This window comes from Ruditapes philippinarum, unplaced genomic scaffold (assembly GCF_026571515.1).
Source record: "Ruditapes philippinarum isolate M1 unplaced genomic scaffold, ASM2657151v2 ctg879_1_1_1_1, whole genome shotgun sequence".
Taxonomy (NCBI): domain Eukaryota; kingdom Metazoa; phylum Mollusca; class Bivalvia; order Venerida; family Veneridae; genus Ruditapes; species Ruditapes philippinarum.
This window is the reverse complement of record NW_026861390.1, coordinates 119,482-146,400: the sequence shown is the minus strand read 5'-3', so window position 1 is coordinate 146,400 and position 26,919 is coordinate 119,482. Positions and strand designations below refer to the sequence as shown.

The following is a 26,919-nucleotide window of genomic DNA, read 5'->3' as shown; positions in this document are numbered from 1 at the left end:
ATGACCCATCTTCGAACTTGACCTGGAAATCATCAAAACAACCTTTCTGACAAATTTCCAGAATATTTGGATGAAAACTGCAGCCACTAGAGTGTTAACAAGCTTTTTCTATTTTTAGCTCCTGTGACCTAGTTTTTGACCAGACATGACCAATCTTTGAACTTGACTTAGATATCATCAAAAAAAACCTTCCTGACTTGGATGAAAACTGCAGCCACTAGAGTGCTAACAAAAATTTTCTATTTTTAGCTCCTGTGACCTAGTTTTTGACCGGAGATTACCCATCTACGACCTTGACCTAGAAATCATCAAAACAACCTTCCTGACAAATTTCCAGAATATTTGGATCAAAACTGCAGCCACTAGACTGTTAACAAGCTTTTTCTATTTTTAGCTCCTGTGACCTAATTTTTCATCGGAAGTCAACCATGATCGAACTCATCCGAGATATTATTGAGAAAGATATTCTGACAAAGTTTCATGATGATTGAGAAATAAATGCGACTGCTAGAGTGTTCACGAACTAAATGTGGACGGCCGACGGACAATCATCGATCCTAAAAGCTCACCCTGAGCATGCTCAGGTGAGCTAAAAATGTCTATTACGATGTAGTAACTTAGAGTACAATATGAATTTGATATGAACGTTTTTGACACAGAAACTGACAACGAGGCTTGTGGTATATAAAATGAATTTGAAATAGATTTTATTTTTTGGGATAACTTAAAGCCATGCTAGATCATGTAGATGGCGTAAAATATGCATTGATACAGACTTCTGGACTCAGGAAATGAACATGAGAAAAATAAGATTGGATCAAATAATGAATTGATGATATTAGAACATCATATGGTGCAAAACTGAAGTTTCAATGGTTATATGTTGTAAGGGGTGAAGTACAAAGGAATACGTTTAGTAATATATATAGAAAACAAATGAAACTATGTGATTAATATTGATCACTTACTTTGTTTATATTCAATATATTCTTTTTCTTTCTCATCTTTACTTGCTGTTTTCAGTGCTTTTTGTAACGTCTCTCCTAACCCAGCTAGGTCTGCTCGTTCTTTATCTCCTTGTATATGGATTTTCACAACTTCTTTTTCTCGTTCATGCAGTCTTTTAACAGCAGCATCAGCTTCATCTTTTAATTGTGTCACTCCCTCGGCGAAATCTGTCTGAAGAGATAGAAGATCTTCTTGTTTTCTTTTTATCATATCAAATTTAATTCTGTCATATTGCTCGTCTAATCCAGCCTTCATCTCGTCTTGAACTGCATTTGCCACATAATCTAGTCCTTTTCTTATATCATCTTTACCAATGACTAAAGTGTCATTTTCCAGCTGTAATTATAAATACAATACAAATATACAATACAAGAGGGCCATGATGGCCCTGAGTCGCTCACCAGAAACAACTGCTTTTCAGTGTTAGAATGTCAATATATTCTAATATTAAATTTGAGCATAGAATATGTTTAAACAATAATTTGAAAAAATGCAATGACCTGGGGTATCTAAGCTTTGCTTAAACCAAGCTAGTCAAATTAATAAGAGCAAACTTGATAAAAAAAACTACCTAAGAATGCTACAAAGTTTGGTGATCATCTTTCAATTATTTCAGTAGGAAATGATGTTCGAAGGTTTTTTCTATTTTTAGCTTTAGTGGCCCCTAACAGGGGCTAATCAAATAAATATAAGCAAACTTGATAAAAGAGTACCCAAGAATGCTACAGACAAAGTTTGGTGATTATCCATCAATTGGTTCTGAAGTAGAAGATGTTAAAAGGTTTTTCTATTTTTAGCTTAAGCAGCCCCTAAAAGGGGGCCAATCAAATGAATATGAGCAAACTTGATAAAAGATTACCCAAAAATGCTACAGACAAAGTTTGGTGATCATCCATCAATTAGTTCTGTAGGAGAAGATGTTTAAAAGTATTTCTATTTTTAATTTAAGCGGCCCCTAAAAGGGATTAATCAAATTAATATGACCAAACTTAATAAAAGACAAACTTGATAACAGACTTTCCATCAATTAGTTCTCTAGAAATTGACATTTAAAGGTATTTCTATTTTTAGATTTTGTGGCCCCTTAAACGGGCCAATCAAATTAATATGAGCAAACTTGATAAAACACTACTTAAGCATACTACATACTAAGTTTGGTGATTATCCATCCATTACTTCTATAGGAGAAGATGTTAAAAGCTTTTTTTTATTTTTAGCCCTTTAGACCCCTAAAAGGGGCCAATCAAAATAATATTACCAAAGTTGATAAAAGACTACCCAAGAATAAGGCTCCCACGGTTAAACGTTTAAACGGATTCGTTTCGATTTTCATTCCTAAACGTTTACGATATCTTTTACCGTTTAATCGAAATTACCATATTGTCTTACGGAATATCTTAATCATTGCCTGTAATCATGGCTTTTATCAATTCCAATTGGTTTATTCCCCAAAGTGAAAATGGAAAATGGGTGTTTACAACCCTCCGAACAGCATCACAGTGCAATAATCGCTTGTGGCATAATACATTTTTGGTAAAGTTGATTTTCCTTTGATCTTTCAAAAGAGCGAAATTGGTACACAATGCAGAAAATGTGTGCCGACACAATCGTGATGAGCCCTAAACATTATTTATTTGTATATGTATTAAAAATAGAAAGTATGTCATCATTTGCCGACTCGAATACATGGTAGAAGTACCACCGTTTAAACGGTATCGTTTCGGTTCTTAGCAATCGTGTAAACGTTTACAGAAAATTGTAAACGTGGGAGCCTTACCCAAGAATGCTGCAGACAAAGTTTGGTGATCATCCATCAATTAGTTCTCTAGAAATATACATTTAACGGTATTTCTATTTTTAATTTAAGCGGCCCCTAAAAGGGATTAATCAAATTAATATGACCAAACTTAATAAAAGACAACCCAATAAAGTTTGGTGATCATCCATCAATTAGTTATGTAGCAATAAATGTTTACATGTATATCTATTTTTAATTTTAGTGACCCCTAAAAAGGGGCCAATCAAAATTATGACCAAACTTGATAAAACACTACCCAACAATGCTTCAGACAATGTTTGGTGATCATCCATCAATTAGTTCTGTAGAAATAGTCATTTAAAGGTATTTCTATTTTTAGCTTTAGCCGCCCCAAAAAGGGGCTAATCAAATTCATATGAGCAAACTTGATAAAAGACTACCCAAGAATGCTACAAACAAAGTTTGGTGATCATCCATCCATTAGTTCTGTAGAAGAAGATGTTTAAAGGTTTTTTCTATTTTTAGCCCTAGAGACCCCTAAAAGGGGCCGATCAAATTAATATGAGCAAACTTGATAAAACACTACCCAAGAATGCTACAGACAATGTTTGGTGATCATCCATCCATTAGTTCTGTAGAAGAAGATGTTTAAAGGTTTTTCTATTTTTAGCTCTGATGACCCCTTAAAGGGGCCAATTGGAATGATATGAGCAAATTCAAGTGTGACTGTCACAAGGATGCTACAGACCAGATTTGAAGTAAATCTGCCGAGTAGTTTCAGAGAAGAAGACGATTGTTGACGCATGACGACGGACGACGGACGCCGGAGCGTCCCCTTTGATACTTATAGCTCACCCTGAGCCTTCAGCTCTGGTGAGCTAATAAACCATATAACAGACTCTATTAACCTTTGACCTCTAAGTGTGACCTTGACCTTGGAGGTAGGGATGCAGGTGTTGTGCATGACACGTTGACATTGTCTTATTATAGTGACTATTTGTGGCAAGTATTTACAAAATCCTTTGATCTATAAAAAAGTTATGAACTGGACCCAAAATATATCCTGTAATAGACTATGTTAATCTTTGACCCCTAAGTGTGACCTTGACCTTGGAGGTAGGTGACAAGTTGTTGCGCATGACACATTGTCTCATTATTGTGAACAATTGTGGCAAGTATTTACAAAAGCCCTTCAAAGATAAGAAAGTTATGGACGGGACACAACATATACCATCAAATAGACAATGTTGACCTTGAATGACCAAGTGCGACCTTGACCCTGGAGGTAGGGGTCTGGTTGTTGGTTATGACACATCGACTTATTATAACAAACATTTGTGCCAAGTGATTTTAGAATCCTTTGATAAATGAAAAAGTTATGGACTGGACACAAAATATACCCTGTAATAGACTATGTTAACCTTTGACCTCCAATTGTGACCTTGACCTTGGAGGTAGGTGACAAGTTGTTGTGCATGAGACATTGTCTCATTATTGTGAACAATTGTGGCAAGTATTTAGAAAATCCCTTCAAAGATAAGAAAGTTATGGACCGGACACGACATATACCATCAAATAGACAATGTTGACCTTGAATGAGCAAGTGCGACCTTGACCTTGGAGTTAGGGGTCTAGTTTTTGCGCACGACACATCGTCTTACTATAACAAACATTTGTGCCAAGTTATTTCAGATTCCTTTGATAAATGACAAAGTTATGGACCGGACACGAAAGTGTGACGGACAGACGGACGGAAGGACAGACGGAGCCTATAACTATATCCCCCTTTTTTTTTTGAAAAGGCGGAGGACAATGAGTAGTAGTAGTGGTAGTAGAAGTAGTGGTGGTAATGGTAGTAGTGATAATGGTGGTAGTAGTAGTGGAAGTAGTGGTAGAAGTAGTCACGGTAGTAGTAGTGGCAGAAGTGGTAGTGGTGGTGGTAGTCACTGTGGTGGTAGTGCTAGTGGTACTTGTGGTAGTGGTAGCGGTAGTTAGCGTTGGCGGTAGGGGTAGTGGTAGCAGTAGTAGTATTGGTAAGTAGCAGTAGTAAGTAGCAGTTGTGATTGTAGTAGAAATAATTAGTAGTAGTAGTTGTAGAAGTAGTAGTAGTAGTAGTAGTAGTAGTAGTAGTAGTAGTAGTAGTAGTAGTAGTAGTAGTAGTAGTAGTAGTAGTAGGAGTTGTAGAAGTAGTAGTTATTAGATACTTACCTCCATGAGTTTCTTTTTAGCATTCTGCGCATGCGTGTCTGTAGCTAAATATACTTGATCAGAAAGTAGATTCTGTAATAGTTTGAAGTATTTCTGAAGATCTGAATCCTCTACTTCAAGTGTTGAAGAATAACACATTTTTCTTCCAATATCTCTTGCCTGGTCAAAATTTAATAAGAATTCTTATTTACTTTTACCTAAAACCTATAGGTTGAGTATAAAATATACTATTTACTGAGAAACTGTTATGTTATACATGTAGTAAAAAAAATACTTACTAGGACTTGTATAATATAATGAATTACAAACATAACTAGAACTATCACTAAATGTGATTAATACCCCCACAAGTCTGCTTCGGAAATGAGGATGTTACTAGTAACAGAATACCTTGTAATAGAATTGAAACATAGAGTTATGGTTGTGGGCAATTAAAGATAATTGTGGTTCATGTATGTTGCATTTCCTTTCAATGTGGTTGGCCATTGATGAAGTTTAATTGAATTACTCTGTAATAAGTCCAGAAAGACAAAGAAAAAGAACAAAGGGCAATAACTCTATAAATACTGAAGATAGAGTTATAGTTCTTGTGCACTGCACTTCCTCTTATTGTGCTTGACCATTGTATGAAGTTGTTTTGAATTCCAACCAGTACGTTTTAAGTTATGCTCCGGACAAGGAAAAGTATCAAAGGGCAGTAACTCTGTATTTTATCAAAATGGAGTTATGGCTCTTGTGCACTGCACTTCCTTTTAATGTCCTTGACAACTGTATGAAGTTGTACTGAATTCCAAACAGTAGTTTTCAAGTTATGCTCCGGACAAGGAAAAGTTTCAAAGGGCAGTAACTTTGTATTTTGTCAAAATGGAGTTATGGCTCTTGTGCACTGCACTTCCTTTTAATGTCCTTGACAACTGTATGAAGTTGTACTGAATTCCAAACAGTAGTTTTCAAGTTATGCTCTGGACAAGGAAAAGTAACAAAGGGCAATAACTCTGTAATTAGTCAAGATGGAGTTATGGTTCTTGTGCACTGCACTTCCCCTTATTGTGCTTGACCATTGTATGAAGTTGTTTTGAATTCCAACCAGTAGTTTTCAAGTCATGCTCTGGACAAGGAAAAGTAACAAAGGGCAGTAACTCTGTAATTAGTCAAGATGGAGTTATGGTTCTTATGCACTGCACTTCCTCTCAATGTGCTTGACCATTGTATGAAGTTATAATGAATTCCAACAATAAGTCTTCAAGTTATGGTCCGGACAAAAGAAAGCAATGGAAAAGTAACAAAGGGCAATAACTCTGTAATTAGTCAAGATGGAGTTATGGTTCTTGTGCACTGCACTTCCCCTTATTGTGCTTGGCCATTGTATGAAGTTGTTTTGAATTCCAACCAGTAGTTTTCAAGTCATGATCTGGACAAGGAAAAGAAATAAAGGGCAGTAACTCTGTAATAAGTCAAAATGGAGTTACGGTTCTTGTGCACTGCACTTCCTCTCAATGTGCTGGACCATTGTATGAAGTTATAATGAATTGCAACAATTAGTCTTCAAGTTATGGTCCGGACAAAAGAAAGCAATGGAAAAGTAATAAAGGGCAATAACTCTGTAATTACTTTAGATAGAGTTATGGTTCTTATGCACTGCACTTCCTCTCAATGTGCTTGACCATTGTATGTAGTAATATTGAATTCCAACCATAAGTCTTCAAGTTATGGTCCGGACAAAAAAAGAAGGCAATGGAAAAGCAACAAAGGGCAATAACACTGTAATTACTTTAGATAGAGTTATGGTTCTTGTGCACTGCACTTTCCCTTATTGTGTTTGACAATTGTATGAAGTTGTTTTGAATTCCAACCAGTTGTTTTCAAGTTATGCCACGGACAAGGAAAAGTAATAAAGGGCAATAACTCTGTAATTAGTCAAGATAGAGTTATGTTTCTTACGCACTGCACTTCCTCTCAATGTGCTGGACCATTGTATGTAGTTATATTGAATTCCAACCATTAGTCTTCAAGTTATGCTCCGGACAAGGAAAATGCAACGGACAAAAAAAAAAGCAATGGAAAAGCAACAAAGGGCAATAAGTCTGTAATTACTTTAGATAGAGTTATGGTTCTTGTGCACTGCACTTCCCCTTATTGTGTTTGACAATTGTATGAAGTTGTTTTGAATTCCAACCAGTAGTTTTCAAGTTATGCCCCGGACAAGGAAAAGTAACAAAGGGCAATAACTCTGTAATTAGTCAAGATAGAGTTATGGTTCTTGTGCACTGCACTTCCTCTCAATGTGCTTGACCATTGTATGTAGTTATATTGAATTCCAACCATTAGTTTTCAAGTTATGCTCCGGACAAGGAAAATGCAACGGACGTCTGGACCGACCGACCGACCGCCCGACCGACCGACCACCGGGTGACTCCTATATACCCCCCCAAACTTCGTTTTTGGGGGTATAATAAGAGCTGTGTTGAGCTTAAATCTCATAGCTAGTGGTATGGTCTGCTAGAGGAGTGGTCTGCTAGATGTGTGGTCTACTGACTGCATTTACCACTGCCCTCGGCAAAGGGTAACTGTCATATTTTCCCAGGAGTATTAATCATTTTGTAGTCTTATGCACCAGTATCCCTCTTAAATACAATTATGATATCAAAATCGATATAAAAATTGTTTCAAAAATGACAAAATCACGAAACCATCTCAATATGTATCTTGACTTTGTTGGTAATACTTCTGTTAAATTAAGTTTGAAATATCTAAGAAAGTAAGAATTCCTAAAAAAATACAGAAGTTGCGAGCAGAATAAATTCTTTATACTCGCCTACAAATCATTCTTTAATACTGACAATCACCTAAGTAACAATGTGCTTTATTTTCAGAAAGCAAAACAACAATCTAAGTTGATCATATATATTATACAATACTGTTGTATTTTACTTTAGGGCACTGAAATATATTATTATCGTTTTTGGTAAATAAGGACCAAACGTAAGTCTTCATAAATATTATCTAAATATTGTTTACCTCTTCAAATATATTCAACTTATTATTGAGGTTTTCATGTACTTTCCCCTGGAAGTGTTTGTAATTGAGGATAACGCTGATTATACCATTGAAGTCTGTTTCTGCTGCAGATGCTTTATCTTTATAGCCATCTGGGGGCATGAAACATTTAGCTATCTCCCAGGAATTACTACACCACTGGGTAGCATCAGTGTTCTTGTACGATGGACCAAAGTACCTGTGTGCTTTCTGTATCTCTGTTGTAAAATTATGACATATCTTGTTAGGGCAGCCGGCAGGATTAAACCTTGTTGCAGCATTTCGATGATAACTGCATCTTCCACGTCCAACATTACATATTTTATTTGTTGGACATTTAATAACATTTTCCGTACAGCAATTTGAACACGAAGTCCCACTAAATAATCCATTGCTGTAACATATATCATCTAAGCATTTCTGTTGAAATTGTTGAATTTCATTACAAACAAAAGGTTCAAGTCCGTCTTTTGCAAACAACACAGCTAACTGAGCTTTAACCCAGTTATTGTATTTCTTTTCTAACAGTTTAGGACTATATGAAGCCATTGTTTTTCCCACTTAAAAAATTACATCATAAGTATTGTGGTGTCTTGAAAAGTTCTGAGCTTAACCTGAAAAAGAAAAAAAATATTTGTTTTTACTAATAGATAAAGGTATTATTCTTTACATGACTATTACTCCAGCAGAGGTATTCACAAAGTGTCTTACATTTTTTCATTACAGTCCATTTCAATTATTTCGTTTTTTTCTTCCTTTCTTTCTGGATTCTGTTTTTCTTAGTAAACTGCACACTTACCATTGCTATTTATTGGTTAACATAATTAATAAATTTAACTAAAGCTGTCATTAAATGTGATATAATCCCTGCCTGAGACTGCTTCAAAAATGAGGAAGTTACTAGTAACAGAATACCTTGTACGTTACAGCCCGCTATGCGGAGCATTATATGCCCGAAAGTATTTTTTTTTTTTTTTTTTAGCAAGGATGAAGCATTTGTAAGACATGGGAATTAAAACAAGAGGGCCATGTTGGCCCTGAAATGACTCACCTGTATATGGGCCCCCAGGGCTGCCAATTTAAACCCAGGGGCTTTGATTTGAACAAACTTGGTAGCCACCCATTAGAAGATGTTTCATGATAAATTTCTAAGCTCTAGCTCTTTGGGGTTTTTAAAAGAAGATTTTTACTATACACATTATAGGGAAAAACAATGACCCCCCACTCCCTGGTGGGGCCATTTTTGACCCCAGGGTTTTTAATTGAACAAACTTGGTAGACATTCACTAGAAGATAGGTCAAGCTTAGTATCCTAACTCTAGCTCTTTGGGTTTTTTTAAAGAAGATTTTTTTAAGTTTTTATTACCGGACGCAGGATCCTGCGTCATATATGCATAAAATGCCATCCTGTACGCACAAAAAATAAATTCTGCGTACACATGGACTCGATTTTCCGTATTTTTACGATATCTAAAATGTTTTGGTTAGTGGTGAAGGTCATGGTAATCACCAATTGGTATTTATAGTAACGCGTCAGTTTATTGGCTAGTTAATGTCCGCATTTAAAATACCAACCAATAATTAGTGAGCACCTACATGTCCCGGATATTATTATCAGTAGGAGCGTTCGGTTGTTAACTTTATCTATGACTGTTGACAGTACTTTCGGTTTACAGGCTGACTTAAGAAGTTTTTGGGTGGGGGTGGTCCGAAACAAAAATGAGATGACAATGAGCCTGTCTCGTCGCCTGTAACTGAACAAGTACATCATCTTAACAATTCACAAAACAGAAACGTGACACAACATTCTGGTCTGTCTGGTTCGATAGATACAAGTGATTAGAGCTTCAAATGAACAAATGTTTCTAGTCAAAATACTAATTAGTTGTTTTTTGTTTTTGTTTGAGAAATAAATCTAAAATAGTTTACAATAGTCATTTATATTGCAATCTTAGTGTACTTCTTCTGTGAGCAGTCGGCAATTTCGAAAATTGTCTGGGAGTGGACCCCCTGAATTTTGTGGTGGACCCCTGTTTTTATAGATCATGCGTCCAATGGACCCCTAATATAAAAGGGGTTGGTAAATCCCTGCTATACACATATAAGGAAAATCAATGACCCCGGGGCGGGGCCAACTTTAACCCAGGGCCCTTATATTTGAACAAACTTGGTAGACATCCATTAGAAAATGTTTCATGCTTAATATCTTACCTCTAGTTTAGCTCTTAGGGTTTTTTAAAAGAAGATTTTTTAAGTTTTTACTATAAACATAAAGGAAAAAACAATAAACCACCTGAGCGGGGCCAATTTTGACCCCCAGGGCTTTTATTTGACAGACTTGGTAGACACCTACTAGAAGATGTTTTATGCTGAATATCTAAGCTCTAGCTAATGGATTTTTTAAAAGAAGATTTTTTAAGTTTTGACTATATAAATAAAGGGAAAATCTATGACCCCCCGGGGCGGGGCCAATTTTAACCCTACGGTTTTTGTATTTTCTGATCGTAAGATCAGTAAATACATAGCTTACATCCACGTCTAACACAAAATTTCCTAACAGTCCTAACAACGCAAAGTAGTTCTCACTCAAAACTGCTTAAAAACCAGCAATTTCAAAGAAAGAATATTTTTTAATGTAAGCATTTAACGAATTACAGTGCATTAAAAGTTTAGATTAGTCAATAGAAATATGAGGTTACAATCACAAATTTCGCGGATGAATATCTTTCTTACCCAATGAAAAATGTTCGGCTATTTCCGTAAAGCTTCGGATTATCATGAATATCATATTAATCAATGAAAATGCTATTTTTAGCTATGCCGATTACCGAATACTCCAGAGCGTAAAAATATCGATCTTTGGGGAACGTAAAATTAAGCAAATAGCCGGCGTCTAAACAACCCACGTGTTAAGTAGACGCTTGATTTCTCATAAAAAGTTTTTCGAGCGTCTAACGATACTGACGACCTTCGAAAGTGAAAGTAAATCAAAATGTCTCAAACGTTAAAAAACTTTAAAAAAACACTGGTAAAGACAGAAAAATTGATTTAATATTTAAGCAAGCGACTCTCTCGGAAAAGAGTTGTACTTCGAAAACGAAAACGGCGAATGATACTGCAAGTACTAGTGAGAAGTTGCCTTCAACGGTGAATGTGAGTTACCACAATGATGTTCCTTCACGGCATTTGTAAAGTTCTAGCGACGAGTTTAAGTCAGATACAGTTGTCCCTGTCCCTGATCAAAGGTTATTAAGTTCCAACAAATACGAGTTGAAGTATGAATTGTTGTATTATAGTGGTGCAAAAGTTGGATATTGTTGCAAATTGTGCGAGTTTTTTTGACAACGTCTTCATAAATGGTACAGGTGATACAATAACACAGTTCAAAAATTTGAAAACCAGAGACCTACTTTTGTGAACTAAATCCCATAATATTAGAAAAGGAATATATTGCCTCAGGAAACTTGAAAATGTTGTGGGTTTTTTCCCAATTTGGGCAAAATGTCGCTAAAATTCCCAATCTCAAGGGTATGGGTCATAATCCCAAAATACTGGAAAAAAACCCTGGAAGAAGCATGCATCCCCCTTTGATACTAATAGCTCACCCTGAGCCTTCGGCTCTGGTGAGCTAATAAAGGTTATGTATTGGACATGGTTGTTCATCCTGTAAAATTTTACAGCTGTAGGTTGATTAATACTTAAGTTATTGTTGTTATTATAATTTTATGTGTAAAACTTGCCATATTTTAAGTCTATGTGTTGCCATAGCAACCAGAATTTTCAACACAGGAAGAAAAGAAAAAGACATGCATAATCTCCTGACTGCCATCTACCCATATTACAAGTTTCATAAAAATATTTCTAGTACTTTTTGCGTTAACACAGGATCCAGTTTATGTGTAAAATTTGCCATATTTGCAGTCTATTTGTTGCCATAGCAACCAGAATTTTCAACATAGGAAGAAAAGAAAAAGACGTGCATAATCTCCATACTGCCATCTATCCATATATCAAGTTTCATAAAAATATTTTCAGTACTTTTCAAGTTATCGCGGGATCCAGTTTTGTGGACGGACGGACTGACGGACAGAGGGTAAACCTAAAGTCCCCTGGACTAAAAACAAAACATTGTTGGTTGATTATCGTGTTAATTATTGACATATTATTAATCGTAAGTGCATTTTGATTGCGATAAATTTTTCAAATGGTTATAAGACGCCGTTTGATTGGACGAAGTCAATACTGTGACCCTGCTCAGCTTTGCATTTTAATCAACCAATAAAATAATCTGTTTCAAATCGGTCATGTGATAGCCAATGGACGCTGATAACAATTTTCATTTTCACATTTAGAAACGAGTTGTTTACAGATGTTATAAAACATTTTAAAAATCAGTTTGCAGCAGTAAGTTGTTTCTCTGGTTTTCTTTTAACAATTTATTGCGAGTTGATACAATGACATGGTTTGGAATTGTGTTTTTACACATAGAAAATCGAGTGAGGACAGGTTGCAAGGTTGTGTCCGACATAGCAAAATTATGATATTCCATTCGAAATATCAGTTTGTAACTTTGTTGTTCAAAAACAGTTTAAGTTGGGACAATTATGTTATTGTCAACGTCTAGTGATGTCATTTAGCTGCAAATTGATATATAGCTTGATATGATTTGCGTAAGAAAGACTTTGTCTTATACTGGACTAGTGGCAAATGGCCGATTTGCCAAGTTCAATCCCTTGTCTATATATTATTATATACAGTATATATTTTTTTTTAAAATTACTTTTTTTACACTAAACGCAACACTGTGCCGGGTCCATTTGCTTTGATCTACACTGCGAGCTCTCTCTAATTTTCTTTCCAATATTCCCCCGAGAACCTGCTAGCAGTTTACACCTTTGAGCTAGCAGACAATTTGATGTCATCAATGCTACTTTCCTTATTTACAATGTGTCAACAAGCCCCACTTCCAGATCTGTGTAGTTGTCCATGTGCTTTATCAGTAGTACTACGGACGGACAGACTGACGGAGGGTAAAACTAAAGTCCCCTCCGGTAAACCGGTAGGGGACTAAAACAAAATATTGTTGGTTGATTATCGTGTTAAGTATTGACATATTATTAATCGTAAGTGCATTTTGATTGCGATAAATTTTTCAAATGGTTTTAAAACGTCGTTTGATTGGACGAAGTCAATACTGTGACCCTGCTCAGCTTTGCATTTTGCACATCCCCCTTCTGGCAACCCACTTATGTAACATTTGGATGGGGGACGGTGCCGAAAAAGTGGTCACTTTTTTTAACAAAACATTTCTCAAACGAACCCCAAACACTAAATAGGGCATTTTTTTCACTGTTTGAGGCCGTGGGTTCAAACCCTGTCAGGGGCAAGCTGTTGTTTCCTTGAGCAAGAAACTTTACATTCATTGCTTAGTACTGGTTGGTTCCAGGAACGGATTCGAGAGTGTTTCAATAAGCTTATAGCTTCCAACACAATCGATTGTGTAAACTAAAAAGCCGTCGAAACACACTTATATGAGGGAAAAGGTTAATATTGTAATTTAGATTAAAATTCTGATAATTAAACAGGTTTTCATCACATTGCCCACTTATCTGTACACAGGTGGTATTAGTTAAATTCCTTTAAATGGGCCTCATTTGTAAGTATATTGTGCATGCGCGTGCAAGGATAGAATCCCCCAATTCTTACAAGGTCACGTTTTGACAACGCACAGGTGAAAGCGATTTAAAATAAAAACTTTTTATACATACTACCAAGTAGCTAAACACAGCGTTTAGGTTTTATAGCACTGCTAGACCTGTTCGCTGAAAGTCAACCAGAACTGTGACATATTTATGTCATGCTGTAATTTAATAAATTTGAGTAATCTGGACAAAATCTATTTTAATACAGGTAGTTAGATATATTTGGGACACTTCAGTCTTTATTTTTGAACACAGAACATTAGATTGATGAAATAATGCCTCAAAGTTTATCAGTGGGTTCACATTTCATAAAATTTGTCGCCATTGCTGCCCTAATTATCACGTGACTAGCGAGAATTTAGGTTCGGATACCTTTGCATGTCCTGTGAGCCAAATGCTATTTTTAATTGAAAACATGGCTTTGCAATAACGATGTATTTATTTAATAACAGTGTACCAAAAACATGTTGGATTTATATTGTTTTGAGTGATGATTCATGAATTATTTGTTTGTTTTTATATAAAATCATACACTTACTAAAAATAGTGTATGGTCTGTTACTAAAAATAGATGCTAGAATTCCCAAAAACTTCAAAGTCTCCATATTGGTAAACATTCTCTACATATTTCACTAACAAATAGTTGGGTACACAATGTCAATGAAGTTTCATTTAAAAACAAAACATGAATTGATTCAAAATTGATTTGTTTATCAAACGGTATTTTTATTTGACCCAAATTTGATTTATAAGGGTGGTTTTAATAGGTTTTTATGTACGGCACACAAACTGCCAAAATTCTGGTAGCCTTTGCAAATAGGGTTGACCCATAACTTTCCTGTCGCACAACGTCAAAATAATAGCGACATAGAAGTAGCTGACTTATGGAAGCTACTTGTAACTAACTGCCAACCGGACATTTAAATTTTGTCTCGTTCATACATGTATGCTTGATTTGATATCAATTTTTAAAGAATGCAAGTAAAAATAAAGCGTTAAAATTAAAAATACGGGTACTGCTTCTGTACGGGAACTGCTCGCATCCCAGTAATGTAAATTTTCATATGTTTACCATTTTGTGTTTCTTTAGCAGTAAAAACTGTTACTGTTCAGTTTTAGTAAACTTTAAAGTGTTTAAGTTTTATTCACATATATCTTTCATAAATGGAATGATATTGTATAGATATACTGTTAATCCCAAACTAGTAAGACTAAGGTGTTCACTAGCCATGAAATCCCCATGATTTTTTAACAAAATTTGACCCTCCAGTTAAAATCCTGAGGGTCAAATCAGGCTTTTTGAAATTTGAAGGGTCAAAGAGTCATTTCAAGAGTCAAACGGACACCCTGATTAGAGAGTTTCTTTATTTTCTTTTATTTTCTTTGTTTATATTCTACAAAAGGTTTTCATAAGTGGGTGGGGGCGTTAATAAGGATGGGGCGTTAAATCTGAATTTTACGGGAAGTCGTTACACAGACCCCGGGTGACTAGGAAAGCTCTACTTATTCTTATCGCATAGTCGAGCTAAAAATTTACGAACATGTATCCTTACCCCTCCCTAAGGCTCCCACGTTTACAATTTTTTGTAAACATTTACACTATTGTTAAGAACCGAAACGATACCGTTTAAACGGTGGTACTTTTATGTACTATACTACACCATGTATTCAAGCTGCCAAATGATGACTTACTTTATATTTTTAATACATGTACAAATAAAAAATGTTGAGGGCTCATCATGATTGAGTCGGCACACGTTTTCTGCATTGTATCCCCATTTCGCTCTTCTGGGCAACAAAGGTAAATCAGATTTACCAAAAGAGCGATTATTGCACGGTGATGCTGTCTAGAGGTTTGTAACCACCCATTTTCCGTTTTTTACTTTGAAATAAATCAATTAGAATTAACAGAATTCATGATTTCAGGCAATGATTAATATTTTTTGTAAGACAATATGGTCACTTCGATTAAACGGTAAAACATTTCGTAAACGTTTACGAATGAAAATCGAAACGGATCCGTTTAAACGTGTAACCGTGGGTGCCTTACCCCTCCCAAACCCACACCCATTTTTGTGCCTGGGGATGGCCTTAATCATGTGTTATAAAAACATGAAAAAGGGGAAATAATTCTCACAAAAAGTAGCAGTAGATCTAGCCAAATATTTTCTTAATAAACAAACAAATTTTAAAAGATTTTTTTCTAGAAATATGATTTTTACCGGTACGTTACGATACCGAAATCAACTTGATTTCGGTAAAGTTACCGAAATCAACTTTTCATTACCGAAATCAACTTATAAAATCACAATTAAGCGTTATATTATATTTTTTTCATTATTATATATTACAATAGGTTAAGTTTGACTTTCATGCAAAAAATCAGTTCGAAATAATCATTAATAATAATATTAGAAACAAATAACTAAATATCAAGATTATTCCCTGATTTGTCACGAACCGAAATATATGTTACAATACCGGAATCGACTTGTAAAATCACAATTAAGCGTTCTATTATATTTTTTTCATTATAATCTATTACAATAGGTTTAGTTTGACATTCATGCAAAAAATCAGTTCGAAATAATCATTAATAATGATATTAGAAACAAATAACTAAATATCAAGATTATTCCCTGATTTGTCACGAACCGAAATATATGTTACAATACCGAAATCGACTTGTAAAATCACAATTAAGCGTTCTATTATATTTTTTTCATTATAATCTATTACAATAGGTTTAGTTTGACATTCATGCAAAAAATCAGTTCGGAATAATTAATAATTATGAAATTAGAAACAAATACCTATATTTCAAGATTACTTCCCTGATTTGTCACGAACCGAAATATATGTTACCATACCGAAATCGGCTTGTAAAAGTTAAACTAAACATTTTCAATTGATCTTGTTTAATTAATTAATATAAAATCATTCAAACTGAACCATAAACATAGGAAAATAATATTTAATTATAAACAAGAGCTGTCGGTAGGACAGCATGCTCGACTATTCTTAGTGCTTGATAGTAAAAAAAATGCCTGATACAGTTACCTCCTCCTGTTTACAGGTTGGGGTCATGATGGTGAACAAGTGTGCAAAGTTTCAAAGCCATATGTCAATGGACTTTGAAAATATTTGAACTATTACAAAAACTTTAACGTAAATTCTAAGTCGAAAAAGGGGCATAATTCTGTCAAAATGCTTAATAGAGTTACCTCCTGCTGTCTACAGGTTGGGGTCATGATGTTGAACAAGTGTGCAAAGTTTCAAAGCCATATGTCTATGGACTTTGAAAATATTTGAACTATTACAAAAACTTTAACGTAAATTCTAAGTCGAAAAAGGGGCATAATTCTGTCAAAATGCTTGATAGAGTTACCTCCTCCTGTCTACAGGTTGGGGTCATGATGGTGAACAAGTGTGCAAAGTTTCAAAGCCATATGTCAATGGACTTTGAAAATATTTGAACTATTACAAAAACTTTAACGTAAATTCTAAGTCGAAAAAGGGGCATAATTCTGTCAAAATACTTGATAGAGTTACCTCCTCCTGTCTACAGGTTGGGGTCATGCTGGTGAACAAGTGTGCAAAGTTTCAAAGCCATATGTCAATGGACTTTGAAAATATTTGAACTATTACAAAAACTTTAACGTAAATTCTAAGTCGAAAAAGGGGCATAATTCTGTCAAAATGCTTGATAGAGTTACCTCCTCCTGTCTACAGGTTGGGGTCATGATGGTGAACAAGTGTGCAAAGTTTCAAAGCCATATGTCAATGGACTTTGAAAATATTTGAACTATTACAAAAACTTTAACATAAGTGGTTACGCCGACGCCGACGCCGACGCTCGGGTGACTGCAATAGCTCTACTTATTCTTATCGAATAGTCGAGCTAAAAATGATGATGTTAAAGACGGATATGTATATTATATCATGATTACTTCCCTTGTTATTAATGTGTTGCATTACCGAAATCAAATCAGATTTCATTTCAAAGATGAGAACAACCTCTAAAATATTTGCATGAATTTCAGAAGTCTATGAAAAAGGTATTTGAGTGAGTTTTAAACTTTGAATTCATATCGCTTATTTACAATGTTTAGTCAGATAACATTGCAGCGTATCATCTCTTTGATGTTTCTTAATGATTTCAAAATACAAGATTAAACCAAACTGTGTTTGAAGCTATCCGCCTAATTTAGATCACTATTAAAATAATTGATTGGAAATTATCACAGAATTTAATTTAAATCCAATGATTATGATTTGATTAAAATAAAAAGACGTAGCAGTAGCCATTCATCATAACACCTTTACTAATAAGGAGCAAGCATACACGTGCTCGGACAATGGAGGTGTTAGTTGACATAATTAACATACTCGTTAACCGCAATCCTTTAATATATACATCGGCGCATGGAAACTTTAAAGTATCCAAACAACATAATTAGACATAATTATTTTGCATGAAAATAAAGCTGCTTGTCTCCATTAAGACAAAAAAACACATTACAGTTTAATATAAAATGACGTATAGCGACCATCCCTATATAATATATATCAAAAGACTTTTTTTTATAGTTCTATATTATACATATTTCAGATGTAGTAAGCTGGTAAAAATATAATTTTATATTAAATAAATTGTCAAAAGACCGGTTTTAACTAATTTGTAGGGGTGGCCGTAGAAAACATTTCCGGTATATGAGACAAGGTGCTTTGATATTATTATTACCAAATTGCATATCAGTTGTTCCAAAAATGTATGCAATTTTTGATGTCCGGATACTTAACTACATATTGTACTTATTGAAAAAGTGTTAAGTCATGATTTTATGTTGATCGATTTAAAACCATTTTAAATTTCATATCTGTAAACAGCATAAATTTATGGAATGACTGGTATATATTTATATGATGAAAAAAAAGGAACACTTTTTACTGACAAATTTCAATTATGAAATGTTGTAACTTGTACGATATGACATGCTGTGTATTACTGTATTAAGTAAGGTGTGAAGTAATTAAGACAGGAGGTACAGTTGACATATATTATGTTATGTTATGTTATGTTTATATATTGTATGTAGATTATAATGAACCATCTGTTTATTTCGTATTAAACATTTAAGTAAATGACTAAAATATAAAAATATTATAATAAAGAGTCCCCATAACATATGTTAGTGATTTGTTAATATATAGTTAAACTGTTCAATAAAAGAAAGACACAAACTTTCAAATTTCCAATTTTACTGCCTGATACATCATACAATTTTTATGGAACATTTTTAGAGCAGTCGAATTATATATCTGTATTCAAATTTATAATAGAAAATCATAAACTTCCGATTGAAGTAGGATATTTTTTCTTCATAAAACATAAACATGTACAAAATTTATAATTATCTTTAACTCATATTACAGAATATTTTATTTTTCCATCATAGTCCGATCATAGCTTTTTAAAAATACGATTTTATTTAGAAAATTGTTCTGCACGACAATCACGTGCAGATATATAACATGCTAATATGGGCGGTATCAGACTTTTTCTTAAATCATTATATACATTGCATTCTAATATGAAATGGTACTAGTCTTCTAAGACATTACATGAAAAACATTTTCTATCATTTAAAGGTGTCCTTTTTGGTTTAGTTCATCTACCTGAGTCTATGTGCAATCTATGAGATGATACTCTTAACGTAGTGAGATCTTTACAAAACCGTTCAACATTGATAATATTTAGATATGGTTGAAACTTAAAAACAGAAATATGTTTATAAAATAGAGCTCTACTAGAGTTATCTAATCTACTATCTACTAATTATATACATAATTTAAACTTCACCGCTGATTTCGGTAATGCTAAACACTAAGGGTGTAACGGTTTACCGGAATATACCGATATATTGCAATATGAAAAAATAAATTTCGTACCGCGGTATGATTTTTGGAAAACCGGTATTTTATAAAACTCATAATTTTCAATTAAAAGCCTTTAATTTTGTACAAATTTACATAAAAATTTTTTTTGCAAAATTTTTTGGGGGAAGTGATAAAAGTATCGACAATAGTACACTTAAAAAATAAAAAGCGGCCAAAAAATTTAATAAGGGCCCCGATTGTGGTCAAAGCGATAGTTTTTTTTTATAAAATTGTGTGACCTTTACTTTCTATTTATTCTTAAATTTTTTTAAGTTTTATAAATATTAATAATTTTCATATAACAATTAAAAATGAAAGTTCTACATCTTAAATAAAACATATAAGAAACGTATTGCAATATATTGAAAACGCTTAGCAAAAAAGGCAATATATTGAAAACGGTTTTTGCTGTATTGTTACCCCCTAATAAACACAAAGGGTAGAATCAAAAATTAAATTTTTTTTTAATAAATATTTTAAATAAAAAATTTTCAAAAAGATTTTTTAAGAAAGTCTATTTCACTATTTTTCATCAAATAATGAAGAAATAATAGCAATCTTTTAACTAGGTTGGTTTTTACGAGTTGATTTCGGTAATGCTAAACACATAACGGGTTGTTTAGAACAAGGAAGTGGCTAGCCGTACGGGCCCGTACGGCTAGCCAATAGTTCTAGCCGTACGTGAGTCACGTACGACTAGCCAGGACACACTGTATTGGCTAGCCGTACGGCATTTTCAAAATTATATGGAAGTCGAAAATGCATATGTTATTTTATGAACCAAGAAACAGCAATTGTCTTCGTATGTTTACTTTGTAGAGATTAATCGACTTGTTGGCTACAGTAAAAAAAGAACGAATATCGATCTTTGTCATCTCAAGACGTTGAGAAAAAATACGCATTTGGTCGCAGTTAAATAACATCAATTGAAATAGTTTACAAATTTTGATAATCCTTTTTTGTTTCATCAAGTTTAATTTTCGACACCTTTAAAATGAAACAAACAAGAAACATGGCAATGCCATGAAACCAGGTTTTCAATTATCACCATTGTAGATAAATATGTTGTATTTGAAATACAAATACAAGCAACAAACAATGTAACTATGTGCAATGTAAAACATGAATAATGTAGGAGGAATTGCCACTGAAGAAGTGTTCACTATAATATTATGTATAAGGAAAAAAACAAAGGGCCATAATTAGGTCAAAAACTATCCAATCACAAAACCCCAACAATATGTGCCAGGGTGCTTGATGACAAAGCTTCTGTGAAAGTTTGAACAAAATCCGTTGAGAAATGTAGGACGAGTTCAGCACAGAAGAATTTGTTCACTATAATTATATTGATAATTCTGTATAATGAAAAACAAGTGACAAAGTAGACATGAAATAATATATCATATCTTTTTTAAATTACCTCCAAAGATGATATGACCTTTGACTGCCAAATCAAGTTAAAATCATGTAAACAGGATTTTCAATGTTAATGTCACTGTGACCTTGACCTTGGAGCCAGCCATGCGGAACATGCGTTCTGCACGTCATCTTGATGTGGTAAACATTTGTCTGAAGTTTCATCAAAATTCTTCAAAGGGTTGAAGAGTTACAGAGCGGACAGGATTTTCAATGTTAATGTCACTGTGACCTTGACCTTGGAGCCAGCCATGCGGAACATGCGTTCTGCACGTCATCTTGATGTGGTAAACATTTGTCTGAAGTTTCATCAAAATTCTTCAAAGGGTTGAAGAGTTACAGAGCGGACAGGATTTTCAATGTTAATGTCACTGTGACCTTGACCTTGGAGCCAGCCATGCGGAACATGCGTTCTGCACGTCATCTTGATGTGGTTAACATTTGTCTGAAGTTTCATCAAAATTCTTCAAAGGGTTGAAGAGTTACAGAGCGGACAGGATTTTCAATGTTAACGTTACAGAGCGGACAGGATTTTCAATGTTAATGTCACTGTGACCTTGACCTTGGAGCCAGCCATGCGGAACATGCGTTCTGCACGTCATCTTGATGTGGTAAACATTTGTCTGAAGTTTCATCAAAATTCTTCAAAGGGTTGAAGAGTTACAGAGCGGACAGGATTTTCAATGTTAATGTCACTGTGACCTTGACCTTGGAGCCAGCCATGCGGAACATGCGTTCTGCACGTCATCTTGATGTGGTAAACATTTGTCTGAAGTTTCATCAAAATTCTTCAAAGGGTTGAAGAGTTACAGAGCGGACACAATTTCGTTTGACGCCCGCCCATCCGCCCATCCGCCCATCTGCCCATCCGCCCATCCGCCCGCCATACCCCAATCTAATAACCAGGATTTTCAAAATTGAAAACCTGGTTAAAAAACGAAAATTATTGTTGTTGGGCTCTGAAATTGCGGAAGTACCGACGGTATAGAAGTTTTTTAACATAAGGAAAGTTTGCATGTTTCGTGAAACTCATTTTAAAATTCTATTGTCAGTCCCTGGGTAGCTTTAATTAAGGCTAATTAATTGATTGTGCTTTAATGTTCGATATTTATCTACTGTATTTGAAAATTATACAATTAGAATATATTTTGCATTTCACCGTTTTTTTTTGTTTTTTTTGTTTGTTTTTTTTTCAATGTTCTTTTTATCCACTCCGATCATTATTTATTCGATCCATGATTGTGCTTAATTAACAAAAGTTCACCTTTCATACAAATAAAACAACAAACCATAATCATGAGGCATAAAATAACATATGCATGTTCGACTTCCATATAATTTTGAAAAGTGCCGTACGGCTAGCCAATACAGTGTGTCCTGGCTAGTCGTACGTGACTCACGTACGGCTAGAACTATTGGCTAGCCGTACGGGCCCGTACGGCTAGCCACTTCCTTAGAACAAAGGGAAGTAACTCAATAATTACATTTTTGTTAATAACATCATTAAATTAAATTATTTTCAATAGACTTTTTAACTGAAAGTCTATTTTACTATTTTTCTTTAAATAATGAAGAAATAATAGCAATATTTTAACCAGGTTGGTTTTTACGAGTTGATTTCGGTAATGCTAAACACATATAACGGGTTGTTTAGAACAAAAGGAAGTAACTCAATAATTACATTTTTGTTAATAACACCATTAAAATAAAATATTTTCAATATATTTTTTAACTGAAAGTCTATTTTACTATTTTTCATCAAATAATGAAGAAATAATAGCAATATTTTAACTAGGTTGGTTTTTACGAGTTGATTTCGGTAATGAAAAGTTGATTTCGGTAACTTTACCGAAATCAAGTTGATTTCGGTATCGTAACGTACCCGATTTTTACATCTTTAGCCCGATCGGACATTTTCGCGCATATATTTAACGAAGCTGGTTATGGATGTCTATGTAATCAACGATAAAGTATTTCTAAATATGATTCAAATGTTAACATACCGTCACAGATTAAATGCAATCCGTCTTAAAAAGTTTAAGTTTAATGGGTCATCGGAACTGAGGAAATTTTAATGCGCATGCTCCGCTTCAAAACACGACTTTAGTTAAACGAAATATTTAACATTGAGGTGGATAAAAACGGGTAAAAGGGATATTCGGAAATATTATATACAAGTAAAAAAATGCTGGCAAATGCAGCAATGTGATTGTCACGGCGAAAAACAAAAAAGAAAGAGAAAAAACACCCCCGACAAAAACAAAAAACACAACAGTTAAGTATAATGATAAGGTATCTCCAAATAGCATTGCGTTGAATTGACATGTTAACTTGTTGAGAAGGTTTTTAAGTATTATAATGTAACTTGTTACAAGAGCCATGTACATGTATATGTAGTAAAGCAGTTATTTATCATTCTTGTGTACTGCACACCTCTTGGGTGAGATCTATACAAGAAGTTTAATGTTGATATCTCAAAGGCTTTATTAGTTATGACCTGGACAAAAATTAAGTATGAAAAATAACATAGGGCAATAACTGAAAAATAAGGCTCGATTGGTTATCACTCTTATATGCTGCTTTCCTCCTAAATGAGATCTATCCATCTGAAGTTTCAAGTTGTAAAATCGAACACTTTTTTGAGATAAGCTCCGGACGTATAAAACATAACAAAAGGCAATAACTCAAAAATTATAAAGGATACAGTAGAGTTATCATTCTTGTGCACATCATTCTTTCTTAATCAGATCTATCATTCTTTCTTAATCAGATCTATTCACCTATAAAGTTTCATGTTTACATCTCAAAGACATTTTGAATTATGCTCCACTCAGGTGAAAAAATAAGTATGAAAAATAACAAAGGGCAATAACTAAAAAAATATGAAGTGTGGAGTTATCACTCTTGCGCACTGCAACCTACTGTAAAGATCTATCTACCTTTGAAGGTTCATGTTGATATCTCAAAGACTTTTGTAGTTATACTCTGGACAAAAATTAAGTATGAAAAATAATAAAAGGCAATTACTGAAAAATAATGCACGGTTTGTTATTATTCTTATGTGCTGCACTCCTCCTCAATGAGATCTATCCGCCTATGAAGTTTCAAGTTGTTACCTCTAACACTTTTTGAGATATGCTCCGGACAAAAAGTATGAAAAATAACAAATGGCAGTAACTAAGAAATTAAAAAGGGTAGAGTTATTATTCTTTCGCACAACATTCCTCCTTACAAAGTCTATCCACCTATGAAGTTTCATATTGACATCTCATTTTTTTTTTAGTTAATTTATACTCCACTCAGGTGAAAATTAAGTATGAAAAATAACAAAGGGCAATAACTCAAAAATAAGGAAAGGTAGAGTTATCAGTTAAGTGAGATCTAATCACCTATGAAGTTTCATGTTGATATCTCAAAGGCTTTTTTTAGTTATGCTCTGGACAAAAATTAAGTTTGAAAAATCACAAAGGGCAATAACTGAAAAAATATGCAGGGTAGAGTTATCATTCTTGTGCACTGCATTTCTCCTAAATTTGATTTATCCACCTATGAAGTTTCAAGTTGATATCTCCACCTATGAAGTTTCAAGTTGATATTTTTTTAGATATGCTCCGGAAAAAAATGTGGACGTACTGACGGCAGGAAGGACAGATGGACGGACGGAGACTAATTCTATATCCCCCTCGCATTTTCGGCGGGGGGTAATAAACCTTTTTCCTGCTCATTTCTAACATATCTAAAGGAAACTCAGAATTTTGCTCACAATAATGAGACGTGAATTCTGAATGAAGTTTGATGTTGTGGTAAAGACTTGAATTACGGACCAAATTAAGTTATTGTACAACCTGGTATGGTGAATGTTTATTGTGAAACGCATATAGAAAACCAAGTCTCAGTTTAGAGAAAAAAATGTGTCATTGCGCAAGAAAAATGAAATTATTCAAAAAAGACAATTAAAGCTTTTAATTGCAAATATAGAAACTTAGAAATGTAATGTTCAAAAGACATTTTACACGTGAAAAGATTTACTCCGACATATGAACACATAAGTCCAACTTTGTCGTTCTTTCCTGTTTTCGCATTTTTGTATTTTGAGGCGAAGAAGCGAAAATACGACATGGCGTAAATCAGCCACCATACATAATCCTTTAACTGGTCATTGTGCTTATACTGTCGATATTTGAGAGACCGGTGCGTAAACAAATGTTAACTGGCGAATTTCTGAAGTGTGTCGAAAGGATGTGCGGAAATGTGTTAATATAAAACACTGATATTTCGTGAAATAAGTTACGAACAGTGGTTCATACAAAATTGATTATTTTTTGGTGAATATGGTAGCGATTTCGAAAAATACAGTATATGTAGAAACCGGCGACTATATTTGTATATCGATTTAATATTATAGGAGAAGGCCTTAAAATCTGAAAATAAAGGCATATCAATTATTGAACAATTATAAAGGCCACAATTATTTTTCAGTGGACCCAAAACCCAACCCATAGCAACTTCAACGCAAAATGCTTAAAATAAAAAGGTTAAACCCTCAAGACCAACAAAACTTAAATCACTAGAACGCCTTACTCTCCTAAATATTAACTGTCGCTCTGTTAAAAATAAGAAGCCAGACATACTGTGCCTTACAGAAACTTGGCTAAAACCGGAAATAAATTCTTCGGAAATTTTTCCAGACCACCTGAATTTTAATATATACGTATAGGGATGATAGGTTAAATAGCCCAGGAGGGGGGACCCTGTTAGCCATATCACGATCTATTATAAGCCAGGAACACTGAGCCCCACCTCAAATCGAACTGTAATATGGTATCTGGGCAAAGATTACCCTTAAATGTATAAGAGATATATATGTCCTTCTTTTACAAACCCCGTGAGAACGATGAGGAATCCCTTAACCAACTATGGTCAACCCTAAGTAAGATCCTAAGGAATAGCTCAATTAGGATCCTTGGTGATTTCAACAAACCAAGCATAAATTGGTCAAATGAATCCCTAAAAGATGGCTGCAGGCACGATACCATTTATGTTGCAATCTTAGAAAACCTTCTAAATTTTAACCTACAGCAAATGGTTACCTCCTCCACAAGAGGCAGTAACACTCTTGATCTCTTCCTAACAAATATGCCAGGTCAAGTTCACAGCACTAAAATCCTACCCCCTCTAGGATCCTCTGATCATGACATTGTTTTCCATGAGTTAAAGGTTAATAGAGGTCGCCCCATCCAACCCGTAAGAGGAATCAAATGTTATAAGAAAGCTGACTGGTCAAAATTAAAAAGCAACTTAAACTCATTTGCACAATCCTTCCTGACTGAAACTCTGCCTGGCTTTTATTTAAGAATGACCCGCCTCAGTTAAATCCATATCCCCTCTAAGGTACGTCGCGATCTACCCTGGTTAAATCCACACATCATTGGCCAAATAAGGAAACGTAATCGACTGTTTTCAAAAATTAAACAGTCTAATATACCCCTTCCCTAGACCTGCTTAGCAAACTAAAAAAGCTTAGAGGTAAAATACAAAAAGAAATAAGGAAATCATACTGGTTGTACTTAGACAAGGGCATTTTCTCTGATGATTCACAACCACGAAAGAGTAAGAAGTTCTACTCTTTCATCGAATCAAACAAAGCAGAAAAACTGTGGGGTAGCACCTTTAAAGCGTGATGGTCAAACCTTTACTGATTCTAAAATGAATGCAGACATACTAAATTAACAATTTGAGTCTGTCTTCTCCCGCCCCCAAACATTAACCCTTTCACTGCCATAGGGACGGCTTAAGCCGTCCCTGTTATTTTCGGCGTATTTTCGGCGTATTTGCCATATGGACGGCTTT

General features: G+C 34.4%; 1 protein-coding gene across 1 annotated transcript; it reads right to left on the bottom strand.

Moving 5' to 3' along the window:
* Positions 1 to 718: 718 nt before the first annotated feature.
* Positions 719 to 23,156, bottom strand: LOC132715461 (uncharacterized). Its single transcript, XM_060698463.1, has 4 exons — positions 23,073 to 23,156; positions 7,994 to 8,625; positions 4,976 to 5,134; positions 719 to 1,344 (listed from the first exon to the last, which is right to left on the bottom strand). Exons 2-4 carry the CDS (start codon positions 8,558 to 8,560, stop codon positions 961 to 963), a joined length of 1,110 nt encoding a protein of 369 aa, XP_060554446.1. The 5' UTR covers positions 8,561 to 8,625; positions 23,073 to 23,156; the 3' UTR covers positions 719 to 960.
* Between the last annotated feature and the right edge of the window lie 3,763 nt (positions 23,157 to 26,919).

What these genes read in the sequence shown, in the direction of transcription:
- LOC132715461 (XM_060698463.1), bottom strand. Translation starts at nt 8,560, where the DNA reads ATGGCTTCATATAGTCCTAAACTGTTAGAAAAGAAATACAATAACTGG. An exon ending in AGTTGAATATATTTGAAGAG is followed by an intron (nt 5,135 to 7,993) that starts GTAAACAATATT and finishes AATTTTGACCAG; the next exon opens with GCAAGAGATATTGGAAGAAA. An exon ending in CTAAAAAGAAACTCATGGAG is followed by an intron (nt 1,345 to 4,975) that starts GTAAGTATCTAA and finishes TTATAATTACAG; the next exon opens with CTGGAAAATGACACTTTAGT.